The 16,365-nt window shown below is 42.6% G+C and overlaps 1 protein-coding gene across 3 annotated transcripts; it reads left to right on the plus strand.

The window, feature by feature from the left end:
- The first annotated feature begins 3,325 nt into the window (after nucleotides 1-3,325).
- On the plus strand, nucleotides 3,326-14,384 carry LOC148999551 (uncharacterized protein At4g26450). 3 transcript variants are annotated; one of them, XM_089139685.1, is made up of 5 exons: nucleotides 3,326-3,770; nucleotides 4,118-6,290; nucleotides 6,488-6,677; nucleotides 6,831-6,909; nucleotides 13,767-14,384. In XM_089139685.1, the coding sequence occupies exons 2-4, from the start codon at nucleotides 4,318-4,320 to the stop codon at nucleotides 6,900-6,902; spliced, it is 2,235 nt and encodes a 744-aa protein (XP_088995811.1). In that variant the 5' UTR covers nucleotides 3,326-3,770; nucleotides 4,118-4,317; the 3' UTR covers nucleotides 6,903-6,909; nucleotides 13,767-14,384. The 3 variants fall into 3 exon arrangements, with proteins under 3 accessions (XP_088995811.1, XP_088995808.1, XP_088995809.1); XM_089139682.1 differs by having other exon boundaries at nucleotides 6,831-6,885; XM_089139683.1 differs by having other exon boundaries at nucleotides 3,326-3,734; nucleotides 6,831-6,885.
- Nucleotides 14,385-16,365: the final 1,981 nt, after the last annotated feature.

Consider the following 16,365-nt stretch of genomic DNA (forward strand, 5'->3'; position numbering starts at 1 on the left):
AAGAAAAGGGGGGAGGAGGGGGGGAGAGAAGGAAGGAGGAAGGAAGGGGGGACAAGAGAGAGGAGGAGGGAGGAAAAAGGGAGAGGAGAAAAAAAAGAGGAAGAAAAAGAAAACGGGGAGAGGAAGGGACAGGGAGTTCAAAGGATGTGACTAAAGCAAGAGAGGAAACAAGTTACTAGGATTTACAAAACAAAAAAGAAGAAAGAGAAAGGAAAGAAGAGAAGAGAGGGGAAAGGGAGAGGAGAGAAGGGAGGAGGAGGGAGAGAGAGGAGGAGAGGGAAGGGGCAGGAGAGAGGGAGGAAGGAGGGAAGGGAGCAGAGCAGGAGGGAGGAGGGAGAGGGGGGAGGGGGGGAGGAGTGGAAGAGGGGGCCAACAGGGGAGGGGAACCAGGAAAGAAAGAAAGGAGAAGAGACAGAGAAAAGGAGAAAGAAGGGATGGAAAGGAGGAAAGAAGGTAAAGAAGGCAAGTCAAAGTGGAAACAAACAGAAAAGAAGGGGAAATAGAAAGAGATAAGGGGGGAGGATATAGTGGCCAACCAGAGTGAGAACCAAGAGGAGAAGCAAGGGGGAGTAAGAAGAGAAACCCGGAACAGGATGAAATGGAGGATGGAGAGAGAAAGCAATAACAGGACGGATAGAAGCGAAACGGGAGGGAAGAAAGAAGGATATATCAGGGCCGGGGATGGAGACAGGTTGGTAGGAAGAAGTGGGAAATGTCAGACAAGGCCAACAAAGAAGGCGGGAAGTGTGATGGCTCAGATAAAATGTGGACACGGACACAAGACAAGAAGGAAGGAAAAACGAGCACAACAGGAGAGGAAGGAAAACCACAAAAAGGGAAGAGGGAGAAGTGGAGGTGAGTGGGAGGAAAGAAAAGGGAGAGAAGATAAGAAGGGGCCGAATGGCAAGAGTGGGATGGGGGATCAAGTAAGAAAAAATTATCTTATAAATTATTATATTATATATGAGTTTATGATTATCTGTATGATATTTATGTCTATTGACTTAATGAGTTGGATAATCAGAGAAAGGGAGAAAAAAGAGAAGGAGAGGCGAGTGTGAAAGATCCAAGAAAGGTCGGAGGTGGACCTCCGAGGGGACCCACATGCCACACGTAGCATCCCGAGGATGAAGGATGCATAAAGGCCAAACCCAGAGGACAGGGTCAGATATGGATGAGATGGAAGCCAGATGCACCCAAGGGGGTAAGTAAATATGGGTTGTTGATTTGTAGTTGTAGACTTGAGTCTTGTAGACTTGTGGGCTTGTAGAATTGTAGGTATTGGTATTGGTAGTGGTATAATTTTAAGCTTTAATATGGATATTTAAACCCAAGTATCAATATAGTCAACATTAGGGTGGACACAAACCATGGATGCGAAGGGGATAAGAAGTTGGAGCAGATGAGATGGTCCAATCATTTTGCCACAATGAGGTGAGACATTGGGAATCAACGATTAGTGAGTTGTATTAATTGTTTAAATAATAGATAACAAAATACTAATGATGTATTATTGCAGATCAAATTGTTTAGAGATGCATTTGGGTCTTAGTGGAGGGGGAGGGGGAGAAACCATGGATCAGGAGATACTATATAGTAGATCCAGGGCTAGATGCAAAATGTTGAGTCTTGACTTGAGTTTCTAACTAATGGTGATAAGGCGAATGGGGATCTCAGGCAATAGTCACAAACAGAAGATGGGACGATGCGGACGGCCGGAGTGAGAGGAATGGAGTACATAGCATGATCCACGAGGAGGAACGGTGGAAGAGGTAAAGACCCGATTTATTCACATAATATGAGGAAGAAATGCGAGCAGCGGAATGAAAGGCAAACATCAAGATGATATATTTGATGTGGAAGATGACCAAGATCCCTCACCGGGATGGGACGGGGGTGAGCCGGATGGACCAACGGAGGGAGGCGACGAAAGCCAGGGGGGAATGGGGTGAGTAATGGCCGAAGAGGGTCGGGACAGGAGGGGAGCGATGAGGAGGATGATGGCACCGGCAGGAGGAGCGAGGACAACACTGATGACACACTCTGCCAGTGGCGGTGGAGAGATGATGGTGGTGGTGGTGGTGGTGGTGGTGGTGGTGGTGGTGGTGGTGGTGGTGGTGGTGGAGGAGGTGGAGAGCGTATACATGTTCCACTACCGGAGACACAGGAGCCCCCACCCGGATACACGGGGAGAGTCATTTTGATCATGCCACTCGGGATTATGATCATGGTGGTGAGTATCGAGCGTGGTCGTCAATATCCCGATACGAGGCCGAGCCACCATCGAGAGGAGGCGGCCATGACTATGTTAATCCTTGGGATGCGGCGATTGCGTCAATGGGGTCCATGAGCTTGGATGAGTCCGTAGGCTCCACACCGGGTTATTGGCCTACGGGTAATTATGGTGTCCCTCTCCCTCCTTCGGATGGACAGTATGATATGGGAATTAGTAACCCCTCTAATTCTTCGTATCATGGGAGCCATGGTGTCCCCTCCAGTTCTTCGTATCATGGGAGCTATGATGTCCCTCTCTCTCTTTCACAATCGAGTCATTCGTACCAACAAGGGCATCCGATGGCATGCGAGACGTTCCTTGGCCCTATTCTCACTTCCCTCAAATTGGAGTTCTCACGGCGGAAGATGACCGCTATAGAAGCTGAGTGAATGATTACTTAGACAATTTTCAATATCGTATGAGATGGGATGAGTATGTGAATTTGTTGGGGGGCATCAATGGAGACGATCGAGTCGGAGGAATTCGATCCACCTAGGCACGGACTTGGACCGAGAGGCGAGAGTTTCAGATTTTATATGGTTGGATGACTTTATGTATTACGGTATTTGTACAATGAATTGTAGACTTTATATGATTTGGTTTTATGAGTTTTTAGGTTTTTAGTTTCGGGGCTTTCGTCCGCGTATAGTAAGACATGGGTCGATTAAGAACATTAGTTTAGGTAATGTTTTAGATCAAAATAACACTACCAATGTGTTTATTAGCCTCAAATTAGGCTACACATCAAATTTCAGGTCAAAATGACCAAAAAACCCATCGAAACAGGGGTTGATTTTTCATGAACCCCTACCAAAAGTGCCCGACTTTGTGGCGAAAAGTTGGAAAAAGTAAAAAGTGAGACCCACCCCTATCACTTTTCCACAAAACTCTTTCATTTTCTTTTCTTCTCCCTCACCCCACCCTATCACTTTTCCACAAAACTCTTTCATTTTTTTTTCTTCTCCCTCACCCCACTACACATGGGACCCACATATTTTTTTTTCCTACCCTTTTTTTCCCATCCCACCTTTGCAAACAAACGCAGCCTAATTGGCATCCCAAATCTCAAACGGAGAGAGTAAATGCGTAAACTGTTGGTTGCCCGAACGAAAACGCGAATTTGACAAAATATGACTAAACGGAGATGACCAAGATCGTGATTTGGGAATCCGGAGAGAAATATCTATATAGGTGATCAGGAGTGGCCAAGCGAAAACAGCAAAGAAAGAAAGCCTGAAAGATGACTTCAAATCAAAAGATTCAAAACCCTATCGGCCAGAGTTAGGACGGTTTTCTAGCTATCGGATAATTTTGCTCTGTCTGAACACACAAATCAAGAAATTTTATCCTTTTGTTTTTCTTTTGGAAGATTAACAACGCCGGGAGTTTCGTTTGCGATTCCATCAAAACTGCAACTGATCCCGCAAGCCCCGATATTTTTCTCCTGGAACCAACCAAGGTGAGGATGAAATGAAACACACATCTCGACACGAAGGTTAGATTTCTTGTTTGATAGGTCCTAGATCATCATTGGTCTATACTTCCATCCTTGTTGTAGTTATTTGATTTTTGATTTGGGATCCTTTCCCGGAACGTTCGAGTTTAAGCTAGCTGAGCTGTTGATCGTAAGTTGCGAGTCTTTTGGTGGTGGTGGTGGTGACTGAGCTCCGCCTCCCTTCCCCTCCGAGTCTTCATTTGCAGTGGAAAAAAATTATGATAGAACTCTGTTGCTTGAAGATCGGCATTGTGATAAACAGGATGAAATAATACATTTTTTATATATATAGGGGGGGTTTTATTCTTCTATTTAAAGAATAAATTTTATTATTAATTTTGGCGTAGGAATTGCGGATGGGAGGTTTTGTCGAAGAACAACAAGTAACTAACAAGGAAGGCATTCGGGTGCCGTGCTAAAATCTGAACTTTTAGTGGGTGATTCCAGGGCAAGTGGAGGTCGTTCACAGGGTTGAACTCCAGCACAGGAGAAGAGGGTTTTTTGTTTGGCTTTCATACTCTTAGTGGATCTCTCAGCAAGAACAATCATGCACGCTAGGCACCGCAGTCCCGGCAATGGGGTCAGGTCAATGGGAATGGGATTGGCTGCGAGTCGGATCTCGCCAGAAGGTTCAGTAAGGAGCCATGGAATGTACAGCCTGGAATACAGGAACCACAATCGCAGCTTTGGGCGTGGCCCTCCAAAACCTTATCCACCAAACTTGCCGCCCCGGAAAGGTGACATTTTGTTGGAAGCTGGTCGTCTAGCAGCTGAGTATTTGGTCTCTCAGGGATTATTACCTCCTAATGCACTTTCGGCAAAGTCACAGAATGGTAGTTTGAAAAATCACATTGAGGAGGTGGCTGACTTCAGGTCCCAAGATAGGGAAGGTATGCAGCTACCTGCTGAGGGCAGAATGTCAGCCCTTGCTCGCCTAGGGAATGTTGTTCCTGATGCAGGTTCTGGTAGGAGAAGGTACAACAGCGAGGAATTTAATCCGGCGGGGTCAAGAAACCATGGGAGAGGCAAGAAGAGGATGGGGTCTTTTAGAGGTTATGTTTCGGATTGGAACAACAGTATGAGGAGTGGGACATGGTCTGACAAAGCTAAGTTTTCTCAGGATGTGGAGGGTGAGGAAGATTTTGCTTATGGATACCATGGAGATCAGAGAGGTGGTGTTGATGTTGCTTCTGAGACCCCAAAAGTTGTATCTGGTGGACTGAACTTGAAAGCTGATCCTGCCTGTGATTCGGAGTCTGAACTAGAAACTTATGAGTTCCCTGACGATACGTGTTCCAAGGCAAGTTCTTCTAGCACCTGGAAAGAACCTCCTCCCGAGACTGACGGGGAAATCTCCAAGGAGTCTGATGATTCAAGGGCCTTTAGTGTGGAAACTGGAGAGGTAAAGGATGGCTCTATTAATGATGGCATTGACAAACAAGGAAGCGAAGAAGATTTCACTATTCATCATCCATCCATTGAGGGTGATTCAGTGAGCAAGAATGGTAGTGATTTGCTAAAGCTATGCAGTTTTGCCAAAATACCTACCAGAACCCGTTCTGCATTGGCATACAAGGGCTCAAAGGTTGATCCAATTCCATTGGTTGAAGAGGAAAACACATCTGATATTGCAATCCCAAAAGAACACTTTGTCGAGGCCGCTGTGGGTGCCAATCTGACAAACCATATGGACAGTTCAAAAGGCATTGATTCTGACATTTCTGGGGCTCCAGCTGTCCATCATGTGGAGGATGATGGAGACTTGAATTCTGAAAGTTCCATGGGCGGAGGTAAATGCAAGAGGTCTCAATCTTTCCCGGACGGATCTTTCATGCAGCATGAACTGGAATCAGGTCAGGACCTCCTTGTATTTGGAAGATCCAGCTCTATGAGCAAGTTGAGTGGTGAGAAAAGAATGGGAGAACATGATGACATGAGAGGTGGAACCAAGAAACAAAGAGAATGGCCTTTATCCATGGTCACTGAGATTGATGAGTCCTTCCACCTTCAAAATTTAAATGTAAAACAGCAGTCAGGTTTGCATGGGGAGAACCTTCCTCCTGATGAGGAGGTGGTGGAGGTTGTTGGTCAAGAAGGCGTGGTGGATGTTGTTGGTCAAGAAGGCGTGATGAATGTTGTTGGTCAGGAAGGCGTGGTGAATGTTGTTGGTCAAGAAGGTGTGGTGGATGTTGCTCTCTTTCCAAAAGGTGAAGCTGAATCAGGTATTGAGTTCAGGGAAGAGAAGCAGCTTTTTCCTAGTTCATTCAAGATTTGTGACCTAAACCTCATGGAGACTTCTGATATGAATGAGGGCCATGATGGTGATCCGATTCTTGGTCTTGCCTCCACTTTGGAGATGAGGAAGGAGGCATCAGTGGATGTTGATTTGTCAATAAGTAATACTTGCAATAGATCAGATGACTATGATAGATGTTTGTCTGATACGAAACAGGCTGCAACAGTTGATGCAGCGAATGATTCTGTTAAAGAAGACAGTTCGTTCAATACTGCAGAGAGAAAGTAAGTTCCCTAATTGGTTCTTTTAATTATAAGATAATAAGTGTTTGTTCTTGAATGGGCTTTTTTGTGTGTAAATTTTGAAAGATTATATGTAGAAGAACTTTTTTGTATAAATATGATGGACATATCCCTTTGCTCCTCTATATGGTTTTGTAACTGCTGGTTCTAAGTGAAATTATTGACGTTTAATGGTACAGGATTGGAACAGTTTATTCAGCCCTTGAAAACTTACCGAGCCAAACGGAGACTACTGGTGATCTTCCTGATGTTCAGGATGGTTATGGTCTCATGATTTCTGAGTTGCTAGGCACTGATATCTCAAATTGTTCATCAGTGCAAACAAATATTTCTGGTTTGCACTCTGAAATGAATCTTCATAATGGAGAGGTACTGTTGTAGAAATGATAGAAGTTGCATTTGATCAATTCTTCCCTTATCCATATGCACAGTTGTGGTTTAATACATATTACGATTTCATGCTCATTCAATCTTTCCAAATTTTAATTACTTATTCATTGCTTCTTGTTTCTCTTATTTCAGGGTATTCTTGGCGATGACGACCCAATATATCTATCTTTGGGAGAAATACCAATAAGTATGCCAGATATTTAGTTGAATGGTATTATTGTTTTCTTTATATCCATCTGTTTCATGTTTGGTATGCCCAGGGGAATTTAATAGCAGTCTCCATCCAGATACCTACCTTTTCTGATGAATAAAATGATTCAAGTGGGTTGAAGGTGCTTGCCAGCTCAGCTGGAAGGTCTCTGGTTCATTTCCTGGGATTGAATTCTCTGTTTTCAGCTTCTACTTGTAGTCCCCAACTCCCTTGATCCTCGTTTAAAGAAATAAGCTCCTTTTTGTCGAGACTGGATTTCACAAAAAGGAATAAAGGAAAAAAGAGGAGACTGGATGTGCCATTCAGTCCTTGGATTGGTGGTTTAGAAACACTCATAACTAAAGCTTTAGTGGTCTAGTGGGAATCATTTCCCCACCCCCTTTGGAATCCATAAGGCTGCGTTTGTTTGCTGTAATAAAGGTGGGGTGGGAAAATTCTTGAAAAAAGTGTAGATTTCTTACTTTTCTCTTAAATCCCAAAATGGTAGATTGTTTGGTTGCTTGGGGTGGGAAAGTGAGAGACAAGTTTCCTTGAATCAAGGAAACTTGTCTGGTGATGTGGCACTCCAACTTTCCCACCTCAAGCCATTTTAAAACCTCACATATTTGGTGGGATTTTGTGGGAAAGTTGGAAAAAGTAAAAAGTGGGACCCACCACCATCACTTTTCCACAAAACCCTTTCCTTTCCTTTCTTTCTCCCTCATCCCACTACACATGGGACCCACATGTTTTTTTTTCCACCCCACATTTGCAAACAAACGCAGCCTAATGTTCCTGAAAAACCCAGAATAATTTTAGGAGTTAGGATCTACTTTTTGTTTTTCAATTGAACAAGCGGTCAGAGTCCTAGTCTGTTTAGGAGTCCTAGTTGGACTCCTATTTGAAGTAGGATTCCTTCTTAAAGTTGGCTGTTTATTTTGCAAGTTCTATTTGTTCAGGAACTCTTCAAAGCCAGTCTCTTTTTCCTAGTTTTTTTCTGAATTTGAGTCGAATTTTTTAGGGGAATTCAAGTCCAAATAAAATCCCTTAGTTGAGGCCAAGTAGGAAGTCTGGATGTAAGGCTATAAATAAGCCCAGTCAGTTGTAACAAATCAGATTAAATGAAATTAATAGAAGACTGGATTATTTGAATGAAGAACTGAAAGGAAAATTTGGAGTCTGTGGGTTCCAAGGAGGAACCCCACGACTGAATTGGTTTAGATTTCTTCAAATTTCCAGCATTCCCTCGCTTCTTCAGGCGTGTGGCAGCCTAGAAGCAGTCAAGTTACAGCAGCCTTGGAGTGATCAGTCCGCTCCTAATCAAGTAAGTTCAACCCCTACCCCCACCCTAACCTTAATTCCTTTCCCTATCCCTTGTGCAGATCTCTTCCCTCTTTCTTCCTTGCAGCGGCAGCAGCCCCTGCCAAACCTAAAACCATATTATCCCCCTTCCCTCTCTTTTCATTCCTCAAACTCCATCACAGCCCCACCCTTGATAAGTTTAGTCAAAACCTGCGATTCATCTTTTTCCCTTAAACCCTAGAAGCCCTAATTAATTCAGATCCCTATATTCCCTTAACCCGTCACCCAAAACCCAAATCCTTTTAGGATAACCTTCTCCTACCCCTCTTTACCGTCAACCTTAACCCTAAACCTAACCCTATCCTAGAAACCCTAGAAAATACTAAACCCTAATTTTAGGTACCCTAGCATTGAGAACAATTCTGCCATCAAGAATTCTGTTCAAACAGAATTGTTTCTGAATTGTCAGACCCAGTTCTAGACTGGCCAAACCCTAAACCCTGCCCCACTTAACCCTAGACTTCCCTACTCATATCTCCAAGGTTTGGAAGTCCAACCAACCTTAGCTGCAGCGTATCTGGTTCATTGTTAACTGCTGTCCACTGTGTTTTGACCTAGAACAGCAGGGTTTCAAACCCTAATTGCCTACTGATTCCAAGGAAAGACCCTAGCACTGGCCCTCTATTCCAGGGTTACACCAGCCACTCTGTGGGTTTATGTTTCCAAAGAAAACTAGGTGTAGGGGCTTTAGAGGGGCTGTAATAGCTTAAAACTGTACTAAAATTGAAAGTCTTAGGGGAATGGATTTGAATGATTTTAAGCCACTCAAAAGGGGGACAAATACGGTTTTAAGAAGAGAGAAATTTGGGGAAGATGAAGTGCAGGTTTTTAATGGCTTCCAAATAGAAAAATAACAAATAAAGTAGAAAGGGGAAGAAGATCCCAGATCTGAATGCTGCCTGCCAGAGGATTTCCCTAATGTTGTGCTTGCTTGGCCAACACAAGTGACTACTGCCCAGCAACCTTCAGGATCCCTGGCTCTGATGACTCTCCTGGAGGGGAATGGTGCTGAATTCCCTTGTGGAGTGGGGAGCCTTGTCCCCATTGTTGGTGGAATATAGGGAGTTTGCCTACAAACTATGGTGCACCATCCAAGGCGTAGGACTTAGCAGATTTGCAGGAGAATTTGAAGATGAAAATGCCAATATCCCGAAGAAAGGCTACTAAAGCATTATCAGCCTTCCATGAATTATTGACCGAAGCTTTAATCGTGTAGAGGGACGGGGCCAAGGAATTGCCTTACTAGAGCTGACTGCCAAAGGAGGATACCAGGATGGAGGGCTGAAGAGGGGCAGAGGGCGAGGGGGGGGTAGAACCATCGGTGGAGGGAGGGATGAAGGTAAGGCTAGTGTTGGGACCAAAGTGGGAATCTGGGTTTTTGAATAGGGAATTCCAGGCTCCTCTGATATTGATGGAGGAGGATTTTGGGGGGGGGGGGGGTGGTTTGGAGGAAAAGAGGAGGGTGAGGGAGGTTCTGATGTGGTCATGGGGGAGGGCTAGAAGAGTTATATGGCGAAGGGAGCAGGGAGGCAGTCATCTCTGGCGAAGGAATTGTAGTGGCAGCTTTTTGTCCGTGCACGTTGTTTTTGTTTTCTTTTGAAAGGAGGGCGAGGGCCAGGAATTGTAATGGCAGTTTTTTCGTCTGTGACTCAGAATTTAAAAGAAGAGGAGCAGTAGTCTGAAAACTCATTCTTATCGACCTAGTATGTTAGTTTGAAGTCAATTGGTATTCCTAATTAGAGTCCTATTTCATTTCTTATGTGAGGCTATAAATAAAGCCTCCAAACAATGTAATCACAAGTTGAATTGAATAAAATCGTCCGAGTTGGAGACAAGAAGGTCATGGCTTCTTGTGAAGGCCATGGCGGAATTAGAGTGCCTTCTTTTATTCTCAGCAATTGTTCTGCAGCTTTCAGCAGCAACCTTCACTCCCCAAGTAAGTAAACACCGATGTTTGCCACCCCAGTCCTTCACTGAGCCCTCCCCCTTTCTTAACATCCCACAAGTGCCTCGCACCAGTTTTCTCCCTGTGGCAGCAGCAGCTCCCCTCCCCTCCCCTCCCTTCTCTCCAGAGGATCGCACCCCTCTGCTTCGCCTATCCCTACTTTTAGTTCCATCAAAAGCCCTTCCCCGTTAGGTTTCAAACTTCTGCAATTCATCTTCAACCTTCTAAAACCCCAACACTGCTCACCTTACCTTTTTGGATTAGCATCCCCACCACCCCTTCTCTCACACTTGACCCCAACCCTAGTCCAACGCAAGAATCCCAACCCCTTTAGGTCGCTTCAAACCTATCCTAAACCAACTAGAACTGACCTCTGCCTATTAGACATAACCTGAAATTATAAAATAACTACAACAGCCCTTCCCAAGCCCAGCCAAAAGCCTACAGCAGCATTCCCTAGGCCCTAACTTATATATTCAGTTGAAGTATAGCAGCAGCAGCCGAAACCTGAAGACCCTCCTATTCAGCCTTAAGACCCTTAAACCCTAAGTCTAGACCTATTCCCAAGACCTGAAACTGATATTACAGCAAGGTTACAAGCTTCAAGCTTACATTCTATTATTTATAAGCCTGGCTGAACCCTTCTAGGGTACTGTTTAGTTACTTGAAACCCCAAATCTTCCAAGAAATCTCCTACAAGACAGCTCGTTCCCTGAGAGAGGATCCTGGACTGAACCTAATTCTAGGGGAGCATCATTACAGGGAAACCTTAGAATTTTGGTTTACATAACAATGATTCACACCAAATCCTTCCTATGGTTAGATAGGTTCAATCCTAGGGTCATCATATACTCCCTTTAAATTTTCTATCGTAGTCATGGGCTGAAACTAGAGGTCAGATGTTTTTCCCATTGTGGGATTCAACCAACATCCGAAAGAGATTGGGGGCAATTATCAATTAGGTTAGCCCCATTGATGGAAAAACCTACAAATTATGTTTAGATTATCAAAGTTTCAAATAATAAAGTAAAGAAAGGAAGGCCCAAAAAATACCATTTGAGTCTAATCTTTTTCTCCTTTCTCCTCTTCTTCTTCTTCTCTTTCCTTATCTTTCCTTCTTTTCTCTCTTTCTCTTGAGTTCCCTTTTTTCCCCTCCTTTGGATTTTGCATGTGGGGTACTCCCCCACCCCTTTTACAATTCCCCCCCTTCCTGTAGCCTCTAGGATTCCTTTTTACTATTTCATGTACCATCCATAAACCCACGGTAATTCATCTCTTTTGGTTATTTGTGATATTTTTTCTTATAAAAAGGATTTTAATAAGACATGAAAAATAATTAACTATGTTGCACTCCTTAGGATTTAGACCCTGGACGTATTCTGTTTAATAATGCTCATAATCAAAGGGTACAATGCGTGTTGTGATAAAAGCCCAATAATATATAGACAAAAAATTTTAAGTGCGGGTTTTACATTCAAGCTCGGGATGATTAACCTTTATTCAGAGGCCATGTGATCTGCCAAGGCACAAAACCGAATGAAAGTTGTGTATGATTGCCATCACTGTGACAAGGAATTCAACATTGGAGATTAGGTTTATCTTTGGCTGCAACCATATCGCGAAACTTCCTTGGCTATTTGGAAGGTGAAGCAGTTGTCCCCTTGGTACTATGGTCCTGTCCAAATCATCCAGAGTATCGTAAAGGTTGCGTATAAATTAGAGATTCTGGCAAATTCACATATCCATCCAGTCTTTCATGTGTCTCCTCTGAAGCAGTAGCAACAGGTTTAGGGAGATCTTCCTCTTGGTCGTGAAGAAGATGAAGTTATCCAGCCTCAAACACTAGTGGATTCCAGAATCCAGAATTTATAAACACCTGCACCGAGTATTGGTTCATCGGAAGGGAATGTTGCCAGCTGACACGGTGTGGGAGGGCTGAGAGCTGTGACCATTGCTTGAGAGGGAGGAGTTATTGTGGTTGTGCATGCACGTAGGAGGTAATTGTGCTAGTTATTGTTATTATTTTATGTGTTAATTCATGCATTAAAGAGTTTGTGGGTCCATTACGTGCATTAAGGAGTAGTTATTTTATATGGGGTTAGTGAGTATTGCATGTGGGTATGGGGTGAGGTAGTCATTATTATTGGTAGTATTATAGGGGTTAGCGGTAGTTAATCCATCTTGTATTTATATGATTACCGGATTGAAGAAGTCTTTTTTTTTTTTTTTGTGATAACCTGATTGAAGAAGTCAAATGATTATCTATCCCATCAACACCTATTTAAAATTGAGGCAAGGCTTTCTCAATTAAGCCTAATTGTCTTTAATTACCTTTGTGCTCCCTTGAACTTCCTTACCAAGATAGGTGAGCAGCAGACATACGTACAATTTGGATTGGTATTTAGGAGATGAGGTTTCTTGATTTTAGGAAATCATGATCTGGAAATTTCCAAGAACTTTCTGGTTAAAGGGTTTAGGAGGATGGGAAATGACTTTAACTTGGATATAAGTATGGTGATGATGTTATGAGGATGATGCTTAGAGTTGAGGAAAATTGATGTTTAGATTGGGGTAGATCTGATGGTTAGATTGGTGTAAATTTGCCTTTGAATTTTGGGTTCCTCCAGAAGTCCTGAAATTGACAAAAAAAATGTAAGTGGGGGAATGACTGGTTAGGGAAAATCTTGATCTGTAACTAACCTTGTTGCTGATCTTGTTCTTAATAGGGGAATATGGATTGATGGAGGTCTAGGTTGAATTCACAGCCACAACAAGAATCTTGGACTTGAAAAGCCAGGAAGTTTCAACCACTTAGGATTTTGATCACTAAGGACCCAGGGTTTTGACTTTAAACATTGGCAATCTTCTACCTGGACTTGAATCATCAGATTGCATTGAAACACAAACTGCTAAGTAGAAATCAAATATGATTTGACTACTCTAGTTTTCCTATTGATTGGGGTATATAGAGAAAGGTAATCAAGACTTGGAAAGAAACTAATAGGACTTAATATTTGAAAATAAGACAGAACGAGGACTAGTAATAGAATATCCCAACTCATGTACGCATCTTTTTGGTCCATTAAGTTGGCTAGTTATACTGATGACCCATGAAAAAAAGGCCTAATACTTAGACCCAACCTTAAGCCTGTCGCTAGGAAAAACAACTCAATTCAGTAATGGATCTGCATCGTAGGACCCAGATGAGTTTTCCTTGTGGTTTATCTGTGAGCCTCTTTCGTCTCTCTTCTTTGGTCTATCTCTGTCAATTTCTTGTTCTAAAATTTATTTTATTCTATATAAATTAAAAGAGAAGGTTGTTACTGGATATGCTATTTGTGTTAGCCTTCCTGTTATGGTACATCAGTATTCTGTAGTTACAGCACATATGGGCTTGAGTTCATTTGGACTTTGCTTTAGTTGCTTGTGCAGTGGTGCATGAGTAAATTGGTAGTGTTAGCTTAATGCTATTACTCTTCCTGTTTACTGCTATAAGTAGGTGCTAGATTTCTCTTCGTAGTTTTTTAGAGCATCTATTTTACTGTCCTAGTTGTACCTGGATTGTTTGTAGGTTTTCTAGGAGGCTGGGAGCAGCCCGCACAGGAATACGGAAAGCCCTTCTGAATTTCATGTTCATCGACTATTGTCATGTCGTGCATCCAGACCTTGTTTGTATCATGCCCGGTAAATCTAGATGATGTAATATGAGTAGTTTTGGTTCCAGATGCTGTTATTGCCTAAGTTTAGTTGAGTCAGCATGCTATTCTCTGCCGCAATCATGTACAAGCATATTATTCTTAAGAATAGAAGCTTCCTTTAATTGATATCTATGAAAGTTGTGGGTTATTTTTCCAGACTAAATAAAGTTGTAATGGGAAGAATCAGTGGAGGGACTTCATTTGCTAGTACATTTAAGGTTGTGTGCATGTTGAGACTAAAAGTGGCTGTGGGTTGAATTGAGGTGAGGCACACCCTGGAACATTTGTGTTATTTGAATGGTTGAATGTGTCTATCCGTTGCCTCCAAATACCATGTGTTCTGAATGTAGGCCTCACTAAAGTAGTTCAACCTGATTGACACATCTGCAATGGGGAGGTGAGGAAAAATGCCTGATTCTTTCATACTTCGTCGTGCTTAGGACAATTGAAAGGGTTCTAACTTTGCTTATTACTCTCTCTTGTCCACCATCCCCTGTAAACGTGGTTATATATGTGCTTTCCCCCCTAATCTTTCTGAATTTTTCCTGCTGTATCTGTTGACTTGGACATTCAGGCAGTCTTATGCAGCCATGATCTCTAGGGGTGGTGTAGAATTAGGATTTGGCAAAAGTTGTCTGGGAAGAGATCTTTCTGAATTTTTTCCTGCTGTGTCTGTTGACTTGGACATTCAGGCAGTCTTATGCAGCCATGATCTCTAGGGCTGGTGTAGAATTAGGATTTGGTGAAAGTTGTCTGGGAAGAGCTAGGAATGTTCTTGGATAAAAAAAGAAATTCAATGAAGATCAAAGATTAGATTTAGAAGAATGGGAAATCGAAAACAGAGTTAACTTGGCTCAGCCACTATTTGTTGGGACTTTGAGCTCGTGCAGAAGTAGCCTTACCTGGAATCTGTCCCTGAAAATGAGATAACATAGGCTTTTGTTAACCATGACACCTGCTCTGTTAACAAGAGCATGCCGTGGGGATTTTTTTTTTTGGGTAATCCTCTTTTTGGGTTGTCCAATCTAGTTTACTTGGAAGTTTCCTTTTTGGATGCGAAGTCTTAAGTCCTAGAGGATTTTTTTTTTTGGTGAAGAGCTTTATTCATTTAAAAGAGAAGCCCCTAGGATACAAAGTACCAATTACATCAAAGTGCAAAAGCCAAAGAACGAAAAGAGGGGGGGGAGAGAGCGAAAAAGAAGATGCCTGAGAAGCAGCAGCATAAGAAGCTAATCTATCAGCTACAGAGTTGCCTTCTCTATGAGTATGATTTACAATTAAAACATCAAAAAGGAAAGGCTGAAGATATCATGTATATAATGACTCATCTTCCAAGGTGGAGTCTCCAACTTCTTGTTAATCAGATTAACAACAGCTTCATTGTCACTTTCAATAATTACTTGCTTTAGATTGAGTGAGATAGCCAGCATCATGCCCTTCTCAATTGCAGCAGCTTCCATTTGAATGGCTTGTGAGTTTCCTCCTTTACGGACTAGAGAAGGTGAAGAGAGTGTGACCCAAGTGATCACGAGCAATACCACCAAATCTTGACTGGAAGCTGTTGGAACCCTTGCTGATTGCAGATCCATCAACATTGATTTTGATGAAATGCAAAGGAGGTGCACTCCATTTAATGCTTTTGAACTCTTTTCTTGATCTACTATGCTGATGAAGGGTTAGATGCTCTGCAGCTGTTGATCGAGCAGATCTCCATATATGATATGGATTACTCACTGGTCTAGAGTAAACAGCATTATTGAAAGCTATCCAAATGTGCCACAGCATGAGTAAGTGTTGTATGAGTTCCTCCAATGCTAAATTGTTTCTTCTTGCTAAATTTAACCACTAGAAATCTGATCTATAAGATTTGTGGATTGATTCCACCAACAAATTCTGAGCTTTGACCATACCTGGAAGTCCTTGAGGATTAGGTTTCTAGATATCTCGTTAAGATGGAGTTGGCATGTAACCAACTTCTAAGGGAGGGTTTGCCGTGCATCTCATCCGCTCAAATCCTTCTAACACCTAGGGTCGAGCCTTCTGGTTCCTTAGAACCAGGATCTGATGGATCTAACCTATTAAATGCCCGGTTTAACCCGGCGTCCAATCCAGAGATAGTGATGTCGATCCAATCCATTTTTTTTTTTTTTTTTGAGTAAAATTGTGCTTTTTATTATTATATAAAAATACTTGAACAAGGATACACTCTATAATAAGTATTGCCTCTAGTGTTCTGTCTAACAAGCTCACACTGGTCACTGGAGAAGCCAGCATTTATCTTTGAAGGAAGGAATGTGGTTAATGTAGAGGCGCTGAGGAAGATTGGGTTCGTTGTGTATTCAATTGGGAAGCCATTGGATCCTTTGGATCAAGAATCTTCCTGCTGTAGCTTAAACCTGATGGAGCATTCAACTGTGAAATTTCCAAAGCGAAGGTGCTTTCTTGTTCTTTAGATTTAACTTACCGGTTCAT

This window comes from Hakea prostrata, chromosome 11 (assembly GCF_041222555.1).
Source record: "Hakea prostrata isolate BN-2017 chromosome 11, UWA_Hpros_2, whole genome shotgun sequence".
In the NCBI taxonomy this organism is placed as follows: domain Eukaryota; kingdom Viridiplantae; phylum Streptophyta; class Magnoliopsida; order Proteales; family Proteaceae; genus Hakea; species Hakea prostrata.